This window comes from Microcebus murinus, chromosome 5 (genome assembly GCF_040939455.1).
Source record: "Microcebus murinus isolate Inina chromosome 5, M.murinus_Inina_mat1.0, whole genome shotgun sequence".
NCBI lineage: Eukaryota > Metazoa > Chordata > Mammalia > Primates > Cheirogaleidae > Microcebus > Microcebus murinus.
This window is the reverse complement of record NC_134108.1, coordinates 25,214,583-25,232,517: the sequence shown is the minus strand read 5'-3', so window position 1 is coordinate 25,232,517 and position 17,935 is coordinate 25,214,583. Positions and strand designations below refer to the sequence as shown.

Sequence of the window (17,935 nt, the reverse complement as noted above, 5' to 3'; positions counted from 1 at the left end):
CGGGGCGGGGCGCAGGAGTTTCTCCGGGCGACCGGGGCTGGCAGGGGCGGGCAGGGGCGGGGCGGGGCGGGCCGGGCGGGGGCCTCGCGCGACGCTTGCTCCTGCTCCCCTGCGCCCCCTGCCGGCCGTCCCCGCGGGACGCGCGCGTCACGTGACTGGATGGAAAGTCCCTGGAAATCCCCGGCGGTCGCGGGCAGTACAACTGAAAGGGAAAAAAGGAAACTGCGCAGTCTGCAGCCTTCGTGGCGGGCGAGTGCAGAGAGCAGCTAGCCCGCGGGGGCGGAGCGGCGAGGACAGCCGCCAGCAGAGATCACACCCCCGGCAGCGAGCGAGCCCGACTCCGGGCGTCCATGGCGCGCAGCCTCGGCCCGACCCCCGCCAGCGGCGCGCGCCTGTCCTGACCGGGACGCGGGACTGCGGGAGAGGATCGCGCGGCTCCGACAGGTAACGCCGCGCCTCCCTGCGCCGTCTGCCTCGGGCTCACCGCGGCCAAGGGCTGCGGGCGCGCGCGGGGCGGCAGCCCCCAGGCTGGCGCCGTCTACTTGGCATTGGTCTTGCAGAGGTCCTCGAGGGGCATTTGTTGGCCCTGCGTTCCCATTCCAGGTTTTGAAGTGCTGGGAGTTGAGGTAGCTGCTCCAGATGTTGGGGTGACAGCCCTGGATTTCTCCAGCCAGCTGTTCCTTTCAGATAATGCAGAGAACTTAAGCTGCAGCTGGCTGCTGGAGAGTCGCCCCTCGGGCCCCTTGCGCGGGTGGTCGTTGGTGCTTTGCTCCTTTTCGTGTCTATTTTTGCAATGAAGCGCTACATGCCCATGGCCACGTAGACCTTGCAGAAGCACTGTGACTTCTTCCTAGATTGTGCACAACCAGCCCAAGGGCACTGAGGTGCCACGGGGGGCAGCCAGAGTAGGCGAAGTCGGGGGGCTTCAGCCCGCCACCTTCCCAGATACAGCTTCCAGGGGTCTGTGCAGGACGGTGGGGTCGGTGCTCGGGTCCCTCTGTTTCTGTTGCAGACGTGTAAGCGAAGTATGCATGTAGAAGTGCGTTGGTAACCTACCTTTGGGGGGCTCCACTTCCGCAGAGATCTGCAGGCTGCTGCTCCAGCCCCTACCCCACAGTCAGACAGTCTTTGTCAGCCCAGGTCGTCCCACATCCTGCCACCTGGTCTCTCAGGAAAGCAGTGGTATTAAGTAAGGAAGGAGCTTGGCTCTTTTTGAGCCCCCTTTGTTTTCACTTCTCTCTGGGTCTGATCTGCTTTCCTTGGAAAGCCAGTCTGGTCGAGTGTCCCAGGGCAGCATTTTGGGAGAACCACTGTTAATTAAAGAGTCTCTGGACCACAATCCTGATGTCCCAGATTATTGGCCAGCCAGTTAGTGCTCCAGTCTCATTGTCTAAGGTTCTACTTTGATTTTTTCTTTTTTTTGGCAATTCTTTGTACAATTTTTGAATGTTTGGAGGCGTACTCCCCAATATTCGGATGACGTATTTGTTGATAAATACTTCATAGATTTCCACATCATGGACATAAATGTTTGTCCAGAGTGGGAAATAAAACAAGGTGGAGAAGAGTTTGAGTAATGAATAAGTTCTATAGAATGTCATTGATCCTTGTGACAAAAATTGGGAAATTTATTAAGGCAGTGAGGTAATGAATGTAAAAACAAAATGTCAAGACTAATATTGTATTTTTTTTTGCACATAAGGATATTATCATATGTCAGAAAAATTTATTCTTTAATCTTAAGTGTGGAGAAGTCCAGGAACTGGACACTTGGGCAGTGGGTTTTGATTTCTTTAAGGAGGCAATTTTGCAGGTTGTGCAAGGCTAAATATATGAATGAGGTCACACTGGGCTATCGAATATTGACATTTGCATGTCTTGCACATGGTTTACAGCTCTCTCACTATTTTAGATCTTTGCTGAAAAATGTTTAGGTCCAGAAGAGAAAAATAAAAAAGTCAGAAAAGCAACAGGAGGCAACACCTAGTTTGTTTAAAATCTTCCTACTGCCGGTCTGTTCCCATCTGAGAGTGGCAGGCACTGTAGCCGCCAGTGTGTTGTGGGAATTGGAAGAGGCAGGTACTGGAAAACCTGGCTCGTGTGCAAAGCTCTGCCTATGAATGGCTGTGGGACCTGCACAGGACCTGTACCTTCATTGCCTTAGCTGCAGACTAAGGTGGTTTGTGACTTCAAGGCAGGGAATAAGGTCATTTTTTATTTTTAGCCCCAGCATCAAGTGTGGTGATTGGCCTTCATTAGGTGGTCAGCTAGTGTTTGTTAAATGGACAGATGCATGGATGGATGAATGACGTTGTGAAAGAGACTTTTGCTGTTCCATAAAGGAAAAGTGTATGTGGTGTTTTTGTCCCCTCATTATGTCTGTAGTCCTGCTAAGACTTTGCCCAATTCTACCTGCAGGGAATGTCTGAGATCATAGGAGAGATCACTATCTGACCCAGAGAATGACTTCTCCCTGGCCTCTCCCGGCAATCAGATTAAGAATCCCAGTCCAAAACTACCACCACAAAACTCCTCGGAAGAGACCTCAGAGTCGTCTAATCCAAACTTTCTCCTTTGAGTCGGCCACCAGAATTTAGACCACCTTATCAATGGCTTTAAGAGAGCTTAGATGCCCCCAGTGGTTTCCCAAAAATCCAGGTTTCTTCCTATCCTTCTTACACAGGTTTAACATCTTTATCAACTGGGTTGCCCTGGCAGATAGTATGATGCGCGAGTAGGCTAAACAATCGCTGCAAAACTTCCTAGAGAATATCTTTGTATTCTGAAATTGTCTTTGTCTTCTTGGAAATTAGGATGTGTGGTGAGGCACCCTACTAAGGAGTAGGGAACCAGAGCTGCACACTGGAGAGATCCCACGTTATGTTAATTCACGTCATCCCACGCTGTTGGCGCGGGTCATAGATTCTGTCTTTGTCTGCACACTTCTTTGACTTGTCTTGAGTGGTCTCCTGGCTGAAACTCCTTTCCTTGTCTGCTCCAGACTCTCATTTCCTCCACCAGTTGAATATGCTTGAATATTTCAGGGTATAGGACAGGGTGGAAATGCATTTGAGTGTTCGTACCTGAAGAGCAATGATACAATTTGGCTGCGCGGGATATGGTGGTGCCGCAGTGCCTGTGGTCCCAGCCACTCAAGATCCTGAAGTGGGAGAATCATTTGAGCCCAGGAGTTTAAGACCAGCCTGGGCAACATAGTGAGACCCCATCTCTAAAACAAACAAACAAAAAATTTAAAAAACCAAGAAAAAGTTTGGTTGGTAGTTGAGTTGAACTAATTAAGCTCCAATGTCTATTACTAGAAATGTAGAGTTTATTTGTTCTATTATTGGTATTCTGTTTCTTAGCCTATTGTTATAAAGTCCAATGATAGGCTTTGAGGAAGTGCTGTTTGTGTTTAAAATTATGAAGCAGTTTGCTGGAAATAGACTTTTGTGTTGGTTATAAAACATTCAGTTTTTACTCTTTATAAATATTATAATACATTTTATGAATAAAATCCTTACAAATACTTCTTTGGGGGGGCTAAAGACTAGCAGCCTAGATGACAGCATAAAATTGCAGGATTTTTCATAAAATATTTGTTGTCATTCCATCACAGGGAGGGAGTGATAAATCTAGACTTTACCCAGAAGCTGGGATTGCTTGGTGCTGGTCTTAAGGGAAGACCTACTATTGTGCCCTTAATTGGCATTCAGTACTCCCCAAAGCCAGCAGCTGTTCCAGAGCGGCATCTGAGTGCAGTGGGAGCTTAAGTCGATTTTGAGGCGCAGTACCTGTTGCTGACAGACAGGCTTGACTCCCTGACAGACAGACATTACTGAAAACACGGGTTATCCCCCTCCTCCTCAGTACCCACTCTCCGCCTTCCTTCTCTTGTTTAGACTAATCTTTAAAAGTGATGTAACTTAAAACAGTCCGGTGTGAGTTAATCTTTGAGGCCAGCTGGTATCCTGGGAGTAGAGGTGACTAAGATCTTGTGCCTACAGATTAGGGTAATGACAAGATCAAACACCGGGGTTTCCTGCAGGCAGGTATATAGGAGTGGTATCAAAGTCAGGCTAACGGAATGGGCTTCTTCCCCCCTCCTCCTCAGGTGTTGGAGAGCACAATGGCTGAACAACTCCTTCCCCAGGCTTTGTATTTGAGCAATATGCGGAAAGCTGTGAAGATAAGAGAGAGAACTCCAGAGGACATTTTTAAACCTACCAATGGGATCATTCCTCATTTTAAAACCATGCACCGGTACACGCTGGAAATGTTCAGAACTTGCCAGTTTTGCCCACAGTTTCGGGAGATCATCCACAAAGCTCTCATCGACAGAAGCATCCAGGCTTCCCTGGAAAGCCAGAAGAAGCTCAATTGGTGTCGAGAAGTCAGGAAGCTCGTGGCTCTGAAAACAAATGGTAAGACTTGCTCTGTCTAGCTTCTTTTGCCTGGAGGATGGCTTCTGCCTCTGGGTCCCTATCAATGAAGTTTTCATAGCACTAGCCCAAACTCAAATCTCTTGAGATTTAGCGTAGACCCCTAAGTGTAGAAACTCTATAAGGGGCATGTGATAAAAGCAAGCTTGTTTGGTGAGTATTTTTATTAAAGATATTTTCTAATTGTATCTGTTAGAGCACAGAGTACAATAGGCTTTGGGTTATGTATTTCTAAACACCATGCCCCAGTTAAGTGATTTGTTTCTAATTCTTGTGACTGTTTAATCATGTGTAAAATACCCTTCCATGGCCAGTAATGGAAATTTTAAAAGGCTTTATGTTCAAAAGGAAAAAATGGTGTGAAAACTATTACTGTTGTTTCCTATTGTCATTAGAAAATGCTTGTGATGTTCTTATACTTCTCGAATTAGTGGCATTTTATGGGTTAACCAGTGAATGGCTGTTGAGGACAAGAGGCTCCTTTTGTCTCCTCCTCCCTTGCCTGGGTTCTATTGCCCGTGGTCCTGTAATATGGAATAGAAAGATATTTGAGATTTTTAGCACAGACTGTAGACCTCTACTTCATTATTTTTAGGGAGTCCTAGTCGCTGAATTTCTTCCTATCTGTGCCTTTCTGCCCAGTGGGCTTGACTACTAGTAGCTGTCTCTTACACCAAGCTCTACTGTTTTGTTTTGTTTCTTTTTTTTTTTCATCATTTCCCTTGAACGAGAGTATGGGTATCAATAGGAACATCTGAGCATACTGCCTTCATGCACATGCAAAACTCTACTGTGTGGATGTAGATAATTATTAGGATAAATAAGTAGACTGTGCAAAAGCAATTAAAAAAAAGTTCATGGTTTAGATCAGAGCAGGAATCTCAGGCCCTTCCATCAATGACAGTCCTAAGCCATCCTGATCAAAATACTACATCCAAAAGCAGAAAATCCTTGTTGACAATGATTATGATAAGAACATTAACTAAATCGGTACATTAACTTTGGCTGTTTTTGACTTGGGTAACTTAGAATGATTGTGGGGTTTTTGTTTTGATTCTAGGGGCTCTTGTATATCGCCTCAATGTCTTGCCTGTATTTGCGAAAGTACTCTTAGAAACATAGGTAGACAGAAGACTAGGGATAAATACTGTCTATACTGTTCTTGGCATTAAATTAAGTGATGCCAAGAAGTAGGTAATTATGTTAAGTCATCATCAAGGGCTTTATATGCCTGACAGTTGGTGGTTTTAACCCTTTCCCATTTTGTTACAAAAAAGAGATAGAGTCAACTTTGAGAGATTTGGAAACAAAGAGATTCTACTGAACTAGAAGTGTGGTAGAAAGGGAAAAATCTTATCATCATTAACAGAATTAGCTGACATTTTGCTCTATTTCCTTAAGAAAGGAAATGCCATATTTCCATATGAAAAAAAAATAGAATATAAATAGGAAACACTTATTTTGCAAACATAAGTCATTTATATCAACAAGGAGTCACACTACAAAAGCAAGTGCATTTTGATAATATTTTCTGAAAAATAAGGATTTTTAGACGTATATTTTCCCACTTTTGAGAAAAATTCCTTAACATTCAGAGGAAAGAAGAAAATATATTTAAGGGAGGAAGGGAAAAACAAATGATTTGTCTTCTTTGTTTTTTATTAGTACTTTTTTATTATCCTCCCGTTCCCCCTTCCCCCGACCCATAGGAGGGTTCTTCAAAGGCAGTGGTCTGTTTGGGGAGGGGGTGATTCACAAGTTTGCATTTGAGGATATGAGACTGCGGTGAATGAGGAAGGGAGTAGGTGGCATAAAATTGAAACTTTATGTGAAAAATTCCAGCGTCTATTGGCTGCAGCGATTTCACTTGTATAATGAGTAGCCCTATTCCAGCTCACCCTGGCCACACCCACTTGGAAAGTCCAGGGTGCACTTCGCAGTTTAAATGTCTACACACCAGAACAAAAAGTACAATAGCTGTTGCTCAATTGCTAGTCAAATAACTTAGCACTGGGGAATTCCAGATGTTACTTAGGGAATTTTATACTGGTGCATCTCAATAAAGAACTGAAAGTAAGCACAAGAAGAAGAAAAAAAGCCTTATCTTTGCTCTAGATTTTGCAAAGGGGAAATTTCAACAGAATGCAGTGGTTGCCACACTTCTGCCAAGACACAAGGCTCAAGTGATCTTTTTTGTTCATTTGTTCAGATACTTAGCTAGTTTTTCCAAGTGTGTAAATTGAAGGAATACTGCCTGTGGATACATATTTGAGGTTTTGTTGGTGGGTTTTTTTAAATTATTTTTTACAGTTTGACCATAATTAAAATTTGATAAAATTCCAAATAGTTTTATTGTTCTACTTGTAGAATAAGAAACAGTTTAACTTTTCTTTATAAAAACTATTTTGCACTTGTCAAAGGAGATTAATGAATTAACTTTCTTTTTGTTTTAAACATTTCCCCAAAATGCTTATTGTTTGGGGGTTGAAATAAAATGCAATCTATTGAATTATGAGTTTTAACCTGGAAAGTTCACAAATTCATAGAATAAAATGAAACCTGTTCTGATTTTCTTTTTCCCCTCAAAATGCCAGCCCTAAATATGGATTTATTTTCATAGTCAGATATCCAGGTACATTCTAACTTTTAAAAAGGACTTTACAATTGCTAATAAGCAGGTTCACATAAAGCATTTGGGGGACCTGGGGCTGGCAGGCCACAGGCCATAAGGAATTTGGTGTTGTCCAGCCCATTCTACAAACCAGGAGAGGAAACTCCCAGGTTCCAAAGGCTAATGTGGAATGATCAAGTCATTTGCTGCTGAGTCATAGCCAGAGGTCCCTGTCTAGTAACTGAGCCATGCCTGCTTCCTGGTCTGTGCGCGCTGCCCTGTGTGTCCTTTGAGTTAGAGAGCACAGTGCCAGTGCCTTCACTAGCAGATGGGGGAATGTTGGAAAGGGTTGGGATTTAGAGACCGTAATCTAGTGCCCTCATTTCACAAGGAGGAAAAATGCCTTAGGAATTTCCCTCAAGGTCACTTGAACAACTTAGGAGCAAACCAATCTGGAACCAAGGTCCCCTGGCTCCTTTGCACTGTCGGTATCATTCATTAAGAAGAAGAATGAAAGGAATTATTTTTTTCCTTAAAACTGTCATCACCTTGTGATATGTTATCAGTTGGCCCTTGACTGAGAATTTAAACCAAATTAAACCATTCAGTTCCCTATGATAGCACAGTAGGGCTAGTTTGTTCTGAAAACCTTTGCTGGCCTTAAATGCAGATCCAACTTGACTTTGTGCCTCTTGCCTTCCCTTCTGCCCTCAGGTGATGGCAACTGCCTCATGCACGCCACTTCTCAGTACATGTGGGGCGTTCAGGACACAGACTTGGTCCTGAGGAAGGCACTCTTCAGCACGCTTAAGGAGACAGACACACGCAACTTTAAATTCCGCTGGCAACTGGAGTCTCTGAAATCTCAGGAATTTGTGGAAACGGGGCTTTGCTACGACACTCGGGTATGTCTTGTTCCCTTGTAAGCATCTATTGACAGAGCTCCATGGTTGGCAAAGGGCACCCCGGGCCAGGTCCTACCTTCAGGGATCACATGGTTGACTAGGTCACGTGAATATGGCTAAGACATACTCAATGGAAAACACCAGAAACCTCCTGCGGGATTAACCTGAGGCATTTGCCACTGCTTTGGGGTTGCAGATTCCTAGCTTGTGGGTCTCTTCACTGTAACTGAAAGTCTTCTGATTGTGGCCTTTTCCTTTGGTATTTTTTCTGGTTTTGGGTTCATTTGCCCCTAGCGTGATTTGCTGACCCAGTCAATCAGATCCAGCCACGTGCCTCACCTTCCTCAGCCACAAGCTTGGAATTTTCATGTATGTTTGGATGAGGGGCTTCAATGTTATGCCTCATCAGGGATTTTTTTGAAAGCAGGTGCTGTCCCCATACTCCCCCACTTTTGAGTTTGCCTTATAGTGGAAAAAGTAAAGGAAGAGAACCAAAACGGGAAAAAGGGTGATCATTTGAATGATGGTTTCAAGAAAGGGGAAAAATAAGCTGAGTTATATAAATGAATAATTGTCGAGTGATGTCAGAATGTTTTTTTAATACAGAGTATGTTCAATCTTTTTTCGCTTCACCTTTCTCTCCTTAGAACTGGAATGATGAATGGGACACCCTAATCAAAATGGCTTCCACAGACACTCCAGGGGCCCAGGGTGGACTTCAGTATAATTCACTGGAAGAAATACACATATTTGTCCTTTGTAACATCCTCAGAAGGCCAATCATTGTCATTTCAGGTGAGATACCTACAGATCACTTATTTGTGTTAAAGTGCTTTCCGCTCTTAGGGGAGACCCACACTACTAAAGTTACAGGTAACAGTGGCTAAATGGAATTTGATGAAAGTCACTCAAGGGCCTTATATTTATTTCTCTTTCGCTGAACAGACAAAATGCTAAGAAGTTTGGAATCGGGTTCAAATTTCGCCCCTCTGAGAGTGGGTGGAATTTACCTGCCTCTCCACTGGCCTCCCCAGGAATGCTACAGATACCCCATCGTTCTCGGCTACGACAGCCAACACTTTGTACCTCTAGTGACCCTGAAGGACAGTGGGCCTGGTAAGAAAACTGCATCAGTTCACACTCACAAATTCTGTTAGATACTGGAACATCAGAGTTTGCTCTTTTGCTCCTTACTGAAATAGTCTTATTTAAGAATACTATTTTTACTTAAATATATCATTCCGTCACCTGTTTGGTTAGTAACAGGAGAGCAATAGCAATAATCAAAATACCCCCATATCTTTTTGTGTATGACTTGGAAAGTGCTGTCAATATGTTAATTGCAAGTAGATGATATATTTATATACATCACTACTACTATTAATGATAGTAGTATACATGATAAATTAAGGCACACAGAGCCCTGAATAGAGTGCCTGGTATGAACAGGTAAATGTTTGTCAAGTTTAGCTATTATTTTAATAGCTTCATGTAGAGTCAGCACTACATTAAGTGCTTTAGGTATATTATTTTATTGCATGCTATCCTCATAGCATTCCTGTGAGATGTAGACATTGGTATCTTTATTTTATAGATGAGGCAGTTGAAGCTAGAAGAAGTTAAATTACCTGCCCAATATCACATAGATGCATTTTATGTTAGAATGCAGCACATTTTGTTTGCCCATTTGAGTTTAACTGTGACTAGATAATACTTTTGTGCATCTTCAAAAGTTAATTATTTTATATATGACCTTACATAAGACCTCATTTAGTAGAATACTGTTTTACTTATGTGATTTTTTTTTTCCTTCAGAAATCCGAGCTGTTCCACTTGTTAACAGAGATCGAGGAAGATTTGAAGACTTGAAAGTTCACTTTTTGACAGAGCCTGAAAATGAGATGAAGGAAAAGCTCTTGAAAGAGTACTTGACGCTGATAGAAATCCCAGTCCAAGGCTGGGACCATGGCACGACTCATCTCATCAAAGCTGCAAAGTAAGCAGTTTGTGTTTAGCTCGGTTCTCTGTCATCTGTAACTATTGTGCTTCAGTCACGATTGGTGGCTCTCACCCATAGCTCAACAAAAAGTAATCTACAGCCAGTGTGTGCCCATGTGAGACAAATTCAGAGCCTCGTGCATGGTTGAAGAGGAACACTTAAGGGAGTACTAACTTTGATTTCCAATGCAAACAAGGAATTTATCCAGAACAATTTTCCTGGATATCTAGATGCTAGAATCAGAGTCAGAATTATGGGCTTTAAAAGGGCATTTACATCAAGGGGAGTTTTCTTTAATTGCTCTAATACATATTAAAAAGACTAGCAAGTGAAAACTCTTGAAAACAAAAGCCTTTTTTCTTGTATTTTTGGTAAAGATAGACACATCAGCCACACCCTGGGTTGTAGAATGTGTTTATGTGACAGCCCATGATTTTGCCACACGGAAATGGGAGGAGAGCCCCAGAGTATGCGCTGTGCAGATAGCCAATCTCTAAACACCAGCTTTATGTTCAAGACTTGGCTGTTTCTGAGCACTTGAAATGCACAAGAGACGACAGTGAGGACATAAGAGAATCGGTTTCTCAAAGTGGAGATTAGCAAATTACAAAGTCAAAAGCAAATAGACAGCGCCTTTGGGTGTGCCTGCCTCTTAGTTACCCTGGCAGTTAATGCTAGTAGAGACAAGACACAAGTGTAAATTAATAACAGCAAAATGTAGAACACAAAGTTCCAAAGTGGTTTGTATTATAGACTAGTCCCAAATGAATAGCCTGAGTAGTGTTGTACTATTAACAGAAATTTGGTCTCTGAGAACTTAGAAAGTCAAAGTGACTTTTGAAGGGGCCAGTAGGGTAATAAGAAGCAGAGGCAGCCCCAGAGCAGCCCTTTCTTTAGAACAATCTGTAATTTGGGATGGACCGAGATTGATTAAATGAGACTATGATTTTAAAAATAACAGAATCTTCTTAGCAGACGGACATCACATTTGACTCTAGATCATGTTAGTAAATGTAGTGTACCACCTTATATTAGAAGTACGAGTTATTTATCAAATGCCTACATTTTCAATGAATGGTTATAGAGTTCTAGAAGTTTGTTCTATGAGCTAATGATGTACAAATGTCATGTAGTCTCATATTTTTCCTTTTGGCCTTTAGATTGGATGAAGCTAACTTACCAAAAGAAATCAATCTGGTAGATGATTACTTTGAACTTGTTCAGCATGAGTACAAGAAGTGGCAGGAAAACAACGAGCAGGGGAGGAGAGAGATGCATGCCCAGAATCCCTTGGAACCTTCCATGCCCCAGCTATCTCTCATGGACGTAAAATGTGAAACTCCCAACTGTCCTTTCTTCATGTCTGTGAACACCCAGCCCTTATGCCACGAATGTTCAGAGAGGCGGCAGAAGAATCAAAACAAACTCCCAAAGCTGAACTCTAAGCCAGGTGCCAAGGGGCTCCCTGGCGTGGCACTTGGGGCTTCTCGGGGAGAGGCCTGTGAGCCCTTGGCCTGGAACCCCGAGGAGCCAGCTGGGGGTCCTCATTCGGCCCCACCGACAGCACCCAGCCTTTTCCTGTTCAGTGAAACCACCGCCATGAAGTGCAGGAGCCCGGGCTGCCCGTTCACGCTGAACGTGCAGCACAACGGACTGTGTGAGCGCTGCCACAGTGCCCGGCAGCGCCAGGCCAGCCACGCCGCAGACCGCGAGAGGCATTTAGATCCCGGGAAGTGCCGTGCCTGCCTCCAGGATGTCAGCAGGACGTTTAACGGGATCTGCAGCACTTGCTTCAAAAGGACTACGGCAGAGCCCGCCTCCATTCTCAGCTCCGGTGGCCCTTCCTCCTGTCATCAGCGGTCCAAGTCGGATCCCTCCCAGCTCAGGCGGAGTCCCTCCCCACGTTCTTGCCACAGACCTGGAAACGACAGCCCCGCCCCATCTGGCTGCCTCTCTCCAGCCGCACGGACTCCAGGGGACAGGACGGGGTCGAGCAAGTGCAGAAAACCTGGCTGCATGTATTTTGGGACTCCAGAAAACAAGGGATTTTGCACGCTGTGTTTCATCGAGTACAGAGAAAACAAACGTGAGTGAAATGATCCTAATGCAGCAGCTACTGTCTAGAGCAGGTTTCGTTCCTGATCTTTAAGGAAAGGCACCCATCTGGGCATTCAGGTAGAATGGTCAGAACCCACCATGCCTTTCTACCAGCTTGTACCCAGGGACAGTCACAGTGGCTCTGCCAACCACATGTGCAGGCAAAAGGCACTGTATGATTGCAGCGGCTCCTAGATACAACGTTCCAAAAACCAAAAGTGCCCTGCAGATAGCGGTCAGGGAATTTGCTTTCATAAGGCCACTCAGTGTCTGGCATTTATAAGATAAGAGTTTAAACCAGATTTCTTGTGCGACTTTGGTAGAATAGAGAAATCGCAAAATCTGAAGAGGAATAGCTGGAGAGAGGGAAGTCTCCACTGACGCTGTAAAAAAACATTTGTGGTTTCGTAAATCTCTAATTTAAAAGGAGGATGAGCAGTTACTGTCTGTTCTTTGTTCTGCTACTGTGACTGATCGGTGCTCCATGTTCAAAGTGAGAGATTTGTAAAGCCAAAGATGTTTCAGTAATAGTATTTTAATTAATTTTTTGGCTGAATTTATAAAAGGCTGGTTTCATATATCTACTTAAGGCTGGCCTAGTCTGTATTTGGAACCCGTTGATTTCTCCAATGTCATTGTCTCTGTGTCTGCAGGGTGACCTATGTGTGGTACTCATTAGCATCAACTCTCTTGTAGATTTTGTCACTGCATCAGGAAAAGCCAGTCCCACACCTTCCAGGTTCCAGAACACAGTTCCATGCCTGGGCAGGGAATGTGGCACCCTTGGGAGCACCATGTTTGAAGGCTACTGTCAGAAGTGTTTCATTGAAGCTCAGAACCAGAGATTTCATGAAGCCAAAAGGACTGAAGAGCAACTGGTGAGACATTTTGAGGAATTTCCCCTCCTGTGTGTTGAGTCCTCCTTGCTGGAGCAGTTTCTTCTGACTGCGATAAGCAGGTTTTCCTTCCTGCTGGGTTCTGTCTTCTCAAAGTAGTGGCTTATTTAAGAAAGTCTGCTAGGAGAACCTGTGGCTCCCTGGGTTCTAAGTATTGTCAATTTTCATGGCCTAAATGTACCTTTGAATTTATTTTAAAAAGCAAATAAAGTCAACCATAGTATAAAACTTCTTCATCCTCCAGAAAGCCAAATGGTGATCAGAGATATCCTTGATATGTAGTAGAAGCACAGACACCTAGAAAGCAAACTTTCTTAAATAATTTCTTATCATTAGAACTGAGCAGGCAGACTTTCCTGGGTGCCTCCACTTTATGGCATATAAGAAAAGTAGACTTTAACTGGGCCAAGAGCTGGGCCAAGTTTGCAGGCCTCCACGTTAGGATTGGTGGTTCCTCTCGGCCTTCCTGAGGCCAGGCTGGCTTTTAGTGGTATTGGAAGGAAACCTTGGAGCTGCAGGGTTTCCCTGGAGCTCAACCTATGAGCTGCAGCTCATAGGCTGCATGTGCACTCTTGTTGTTAACTTGCTCAGGCAGATAAAGCTCTTTGTAGAATCCACCCTGTCACATGTGGTCTCATTGTCCTTTCCCTGAGAAATGTGCAACAGTTCTGTCTGTTCTTTCCATTCAGAGATCAAGCCAGCACAGAGACGTCCCTCGAGCCACACAGAGCACCTCAAGGCCCAAGTGTGCCCGGGCCTCCTGCAAGAACATCCTGGCCTGCCGCAGCGAGGAACTCTGCATGGAGTGCCAGCACCTCACCCAGCGAGTGGTCCCTGGGGCCCACGTGGCTGAACCCAATCCTGAAGAGCCCCCCAAACAGCGCTGCCGGGCCCCCGCCTGTGATCACTTCGGCAATGCCAAGTGCAACGGCTACTGCAACGAGTGCTTTCAGTTCAAGCAGATGTATGGCTAACCGGAAACAGGCAGGCCAGCCCCTACGAGAAGAGGGGCCTCAAGTCGCCAGCCAACATGGTGCTACACTCTAAACCCTCAGCTGCCGCTGGAGGCTCAGTCCCTGCAACAGCGTGCTCGAGGGTGTCATTGAGCAGGGGAGGAAAGATGAGCATCGTGCCCATGACGCTTGGGCTTGGTAACTGGGGAATGTTCCCGGGTGGCCTTAGAAACTGTGACTGGCAGTGGTTGATGTCAGATTCAGCCCAGGGCTCCTCTCCTACCATGCAGGAGCCTGGGAATGTCTTTGGACCTGGAACATGTGCTAGGACTGGCTGTGACGCCTGCACTGCCAGGACTGCTTTATCATCTCGGGAGAGAAGGGAAAAGGCATGCAGTCGGGCAGGTTGGGAACCCCAGAGCCATTCCACCTGCCCTTCCTCAGAGATGTGAAGCTGAGTCCTTGGCACCAAGGCCCCTGCAAGAAGCTCAAGGAAGCTCAGGGAAAATGGACATATTCAGTGACATTCGGACATATTAATGGTTTTCCCCTATCTACCTAGTTCTTTTCCCGGGGACTCAGCAGAAAAGCAGAACCATCCACAGACTTGTGATTCTGAGTCTGCTGCGACAACTTGTTCACATTACAAAGAAAACAAGCTGCTCTTTACAATATGCACCTTTTAAAAATCAGACTTGTTTTAGTGGGAAGACGTGTAACACTGGGTTATCACTGTCTTCACTCCCTAAAAGGTTAGCTTGAACTGAGGTGTGTGTAAGAAAGTGTACATATATACTATACCCTTATATTATGTGTGAGGGATTTTTTAAATTATACTGAAATGCTACCCTAGAGGTATATGTAGGAAGACTGAATAATAATAACCTATTTTCTGGTTGTTGTTGGGGCACTGTCTAATGTACACAGCTCGTGTGAACTCAACCAGCTGCCTTTGTAAAGGGAGCTCTTCAGTTGTGTCTGTGTGATTCCCTTTATTTATTTTATTACAAATGTTAAGGTTATTTAAATGAAGATATTTCTTCTACTCTGAGGAAAATGCTGCAGTGTCTTCTTAAGGCAACATATTTGCTTTGGGTCAGGTTGTGGAACCAGACAAGTTCTTGACCACAGTGAGGGAGTAGGCGTCTTTGATACACTCTGCTGGCCTCCCTAGGAAAGTAGGAATTGTGTCAAGAGTAAATTCATTCAAGTCTCATGCTTCTCCTTACGAAACTCCAGCCACATGAAAAGAAACTGGTCTCTGTGCTCTGTAGATGCCTCTGAGTATCCTACCTCCTTGGAGAGAAGATAGGGAAGGAGCAGAGATGAGATTGGGGAGGGTCACAGGGAAAGAAGTGGCCTTTTGTGATGGTTTTATTTGCTGTGTTAGTGCAGTGTCCTGGGGGGCTGGGCAAGTGACCCTGTGTCCTGGGGCACCCCAGCATTGGAACAGCAAAACCCAGTAACAGTGAGTATGTGGAAATTTCTTTCTGTTGTTGGCCTGCAGTTTCTCTCTGTGCATTGTGTTGCTGTTATACTCGCTCTAGAATAAAAGGGGAAATGCATTTTCCCAGGAAGAAAGGTGGTTATACTTTGGGTCTGAACTTAGGACCTGAACCTATTTGTGATTCTTGTTACCTGATGTTTTCTACTTAGAATTCTCTAAATTCTTTCCCCTGACACATAAACCTCTATAATTTCTTTCCGAAGATGTCAAATAAACTTCAATGTTTTCATCTGGTCCTGTTAAAGTTGGTATCTTAATATTTTGTGTCTATCAATATTTTCATTCTTAATGTGAAATAAACAGAATTATTTATACTTATTATAGAAAGTATTTGAAATTTGCACATATAGTTGTCCCTAATAGAAAGCTATCTATTCTTCGTTGGATTTCTTCAAGTTTTCCTAAATAAATGTAACTTTTCACAAGAGTCAAAATTTAAAAATAAATTATTTAAGAACAAATTTTGATGTTTTCTATTGATGAGTGGCTAAAAGCAAAAAATGGCTCAAATATTAAGGCTGTGCTTCCTAAGTGACTTTATTTTTTTATGTACACTCAAGTGATGGGTGTGTCTGTTACCTATGGGTAGTAGGGTAGCTTTTTAATAACAATTGCATGAGGGCAGGGCCATATACTCAGGCTCAGGCCTCCGGTTCAACAATGGGACACTGAGGCCCAGATGGGAGTAGGAAGGACGTGCTAGGACCCTGTGTTCCGCCGAAGGTTCCTGCCCTAAGGGTTCATACAGTGAAGAAGGAGAAAACAAGAGGGAGGAGGAAAGAGAGATGGGCAGGGGGGAAGGAAGACTGGTGTAAGATGTCCCAGGTCAGACATGTCAGAAGACATGGCATGGCCGTGAAATTACGACGCCTCCCACCCTCAAGCCTTCATCCCCAGCTTCCATCCAGTACAAATGTACCCACAGAGGATTGATTCTGGGGCTGTGCAGCTCCCAGAATCGAGTTGTTTTAAGCTCCCCAGGTGATTCTTGTGATCAGCCAGACTTTAGAACCACACTTTAAAAAAATCATTTATAATCTTTTTAACTTATAGAAAACTTTCATGTATGAAAAAGTAGGAAATGAACCCTCATATATCCACCTTCCAGTTTCAACAATTATTAACATTTTGCCAAATGTTGTTTCATCAATTACTTTCCCTTTTTTGGTTTTATCTCTTACCTCCTTTTTTTGCTGGACTGTTTGAAAGCAAATCCCAGATACTGTGTATTGTGTCCTCACACCCACAAATAACTTCAGCGTGTGTCTCTGATGATAACACGTTCTTTTTACATAACCACCATTATTACACCCAGCTAAATTATTTTATTAACATGATCCAAATCCCAAGTATGTATTCTAATTTCTCAAATTGTCCTCTATACAAGAAAAAATCCTATTGCTTTTAATTGTTGAAGCTCTTTTATTCTGCAATAGTCCCTTTTAATTTTTCATGCTATTAGTTTGTTACAGCAATTGGGTCCTTTGTTCCATAGACTCTCCTGCATTCTGGATTTGGTTGATTGCTCTCTTGTATCATTTATTTAACTTGTTCTTCTATACCTCCTATTAGGTTCTCATTCAGTGACCCAAGAATCATGTTCAGATGGTTGTGTGTATTTTCTATTGCATCCCATCCTGCATGAGCCATGTGAATGCTGGCCCTGAGGAATCACATAGTCTCAGAATGGGTCTCCTCCTTTTTTCTCCATTTTCTCTCCCATCTCTCACCCAGCATTAAGAAATTACAATTCTTCAATCACCATAATGAACACAAGCATTTGACCATAAGTCATGAGCGTTTCTAAAATAGGAAATGACTTACAATTAGCAAATTATCTCCGACTCAGAGGATTGGCACATAGACTGGGAAATAGAGCAGGTTTAGAGAGTATCCAGGAAGCCAGTTAGAGCAAGGCTCCCATCTGGGGTCGTGGAGGGACCTCTGGGGGAATGGGGGTCCTATAAAGTATATGCACAATTTTATGTCGCAGTGCATACATTCATTTTTCCTGAGCGGAAACCCATGGCTTTCTTCAGAGTCTCAAAGAAATTGATAACTTTCCAAAAAGACAAAGAGTCCAGGGATTAGAGGGCTGAAAAATAAAGCTTGGAAGGAACTGGCTTTGCTTCAGCTTGCCCAGATATTCACTCCCAATGCTGCAGAATGCTGCCCTTATACCACACAGGGGGAAAGCTCATACCATCCAAAATTGAACTCAGATTTCATGCCCACCCTCTTGTTTCCATGCTTAGGAAAGGAAGGGCATTGTCATCTTCCTAGCCACCTCTGGATTTTTCCCCCCACCTCCCACATATAAACTTTATGTATTACTCCAGAATGTGTCTCAAATCTGTCTGCCCACCCCCATCAACCTTCTGAAGCTCCAGTTCGGGCCCCAGCCTTCCTCTCTCCCTTTGCCTCAGATGCTTCTTTCCAGCCCCCTCTCTTGCTGTCCCCTTACTGTTGTTACCTATGCTTGTACATCATAGACCTGGGCATGCGTCCTCTAATTCAGACTCCCC

At 44.0% G+C, this 17,935-nt stretch overlaps 1 protein-coding gene across 1 annotated transcript; it reads left to right on the top strand.

Annotated features, from left to right (window-relative positions):
• Nucleotides 1-185: 185 nt before the first annotated feature.
• On the top strand, nucleotides 186-15,871 carry TNFAIP3 (TNF alpha induced protein 3). The gene is made up of 9 exons (XM_012748063.3): nucleotides 186-444; nucleotides 4,115-4,424; nucleotides 7,768-7,958; nucleotides 8,606-8,753; nucleotides 8,904-9,074; nucleotides 9,774-9,954; nucleotides 11,118-12,043; nucleotides 12,751-12,932; nucleotides 13,640-15,871. The coding sequence occupies exons 2-9, from the start codon at nucleotides 4,130-4,132 to the stop codon at nucleotides 13,922-13,924; spliced, it is 2,379 nt and encodes a 792-aa protein (XP_012603517.1). The 5' UTR covers nucleotides 186-444; nucleotides 4,115-4,129; the 3' UTR covers nucleotides 13,925-15,871.
• The last annotated feature ends 2,064 nt before the right edge of the window (nucleotides 15,872-17,935 follow it).